Here is a 537-nt window from a genome sequence, read left to right on the forward strand (position 1 = left end):
ACATGGCATATAGAATAGTAAGAAGAAATGTATATTTTACTTTATTACAATTTTGAGAAATGATTCATTGTGATAACTGCAGTTTGGTTTTCTGCAGTTAGGCCGTATGTTATTTCAGTAAAATTAAAATTCTCATAGTGAGAATTAACGTTCACATAAAAATTTAATATTCTGTTCTTTTAAACTACTTTCAAAGTTTTAAAATCTAGCTACATTTATTATGTTATAGGTTTCTTCAGAGACTCAGGCCCGAGCAATGGAGAAAGACCAATTAGCCCAACTTTTGGAAGAAAAAGATTTGCTTCAAAAAGTACAGAATGAGAAAATTGAAAACTTAACATGGATGCTGATAACCTCTTATTACCTCACATCACAACAGGAATTAAAGGTAAAATTTAAAAGATGACTGCTTAAACTTGGGGTTTGGGAATAGAATTGATATTTCTATGTGTGAATAATATAGTTAGGCACTTATCTTCTCATATAGTATAATCAAGAAACCCAGAACATTTTGTGTGTTTGCCTACACATCAAGTA

General features: G+C 30.2%; 1 protein-coding gene across 1 annotated transcript in view; it reads left to right on the top strand.

The window, feature by feature from the left end:
• LOC105824119 (centromere-associated protein E-like) overlaps nt 1-537 on the top strand; it is a 23,115-nt gene that overhangs the window by 19,040 nt on the left and 3,538 nt on the right. The window contains exon 9 of the mRNA XM_012661489.1: nt 230-388. Coding sequence (XP_012516943.1) covers nt 230-388 — 159 coding nt within the window. The remainder of the gene's footprint in view (nt 1-229; nt 389-537) is intronic.

The sequence above is a fragment of the Propithecus coquereli genome, unplaced genomic scaffold, assembly GCF_000956105.1.
Source record: "Propithecus coquereli isolate 6110/MARCELLA unplaced genomic scaffold, Pcoq_1.0 Scaffold712, whole genome shotgun sequence".
Classification (NCBI taxonomy): domain Eukaryota; kingdom Metazoa; phylum Chordata; class Mammalia; order Primates; family Indriidae; genus Propithecus; species Propithecus coquereli.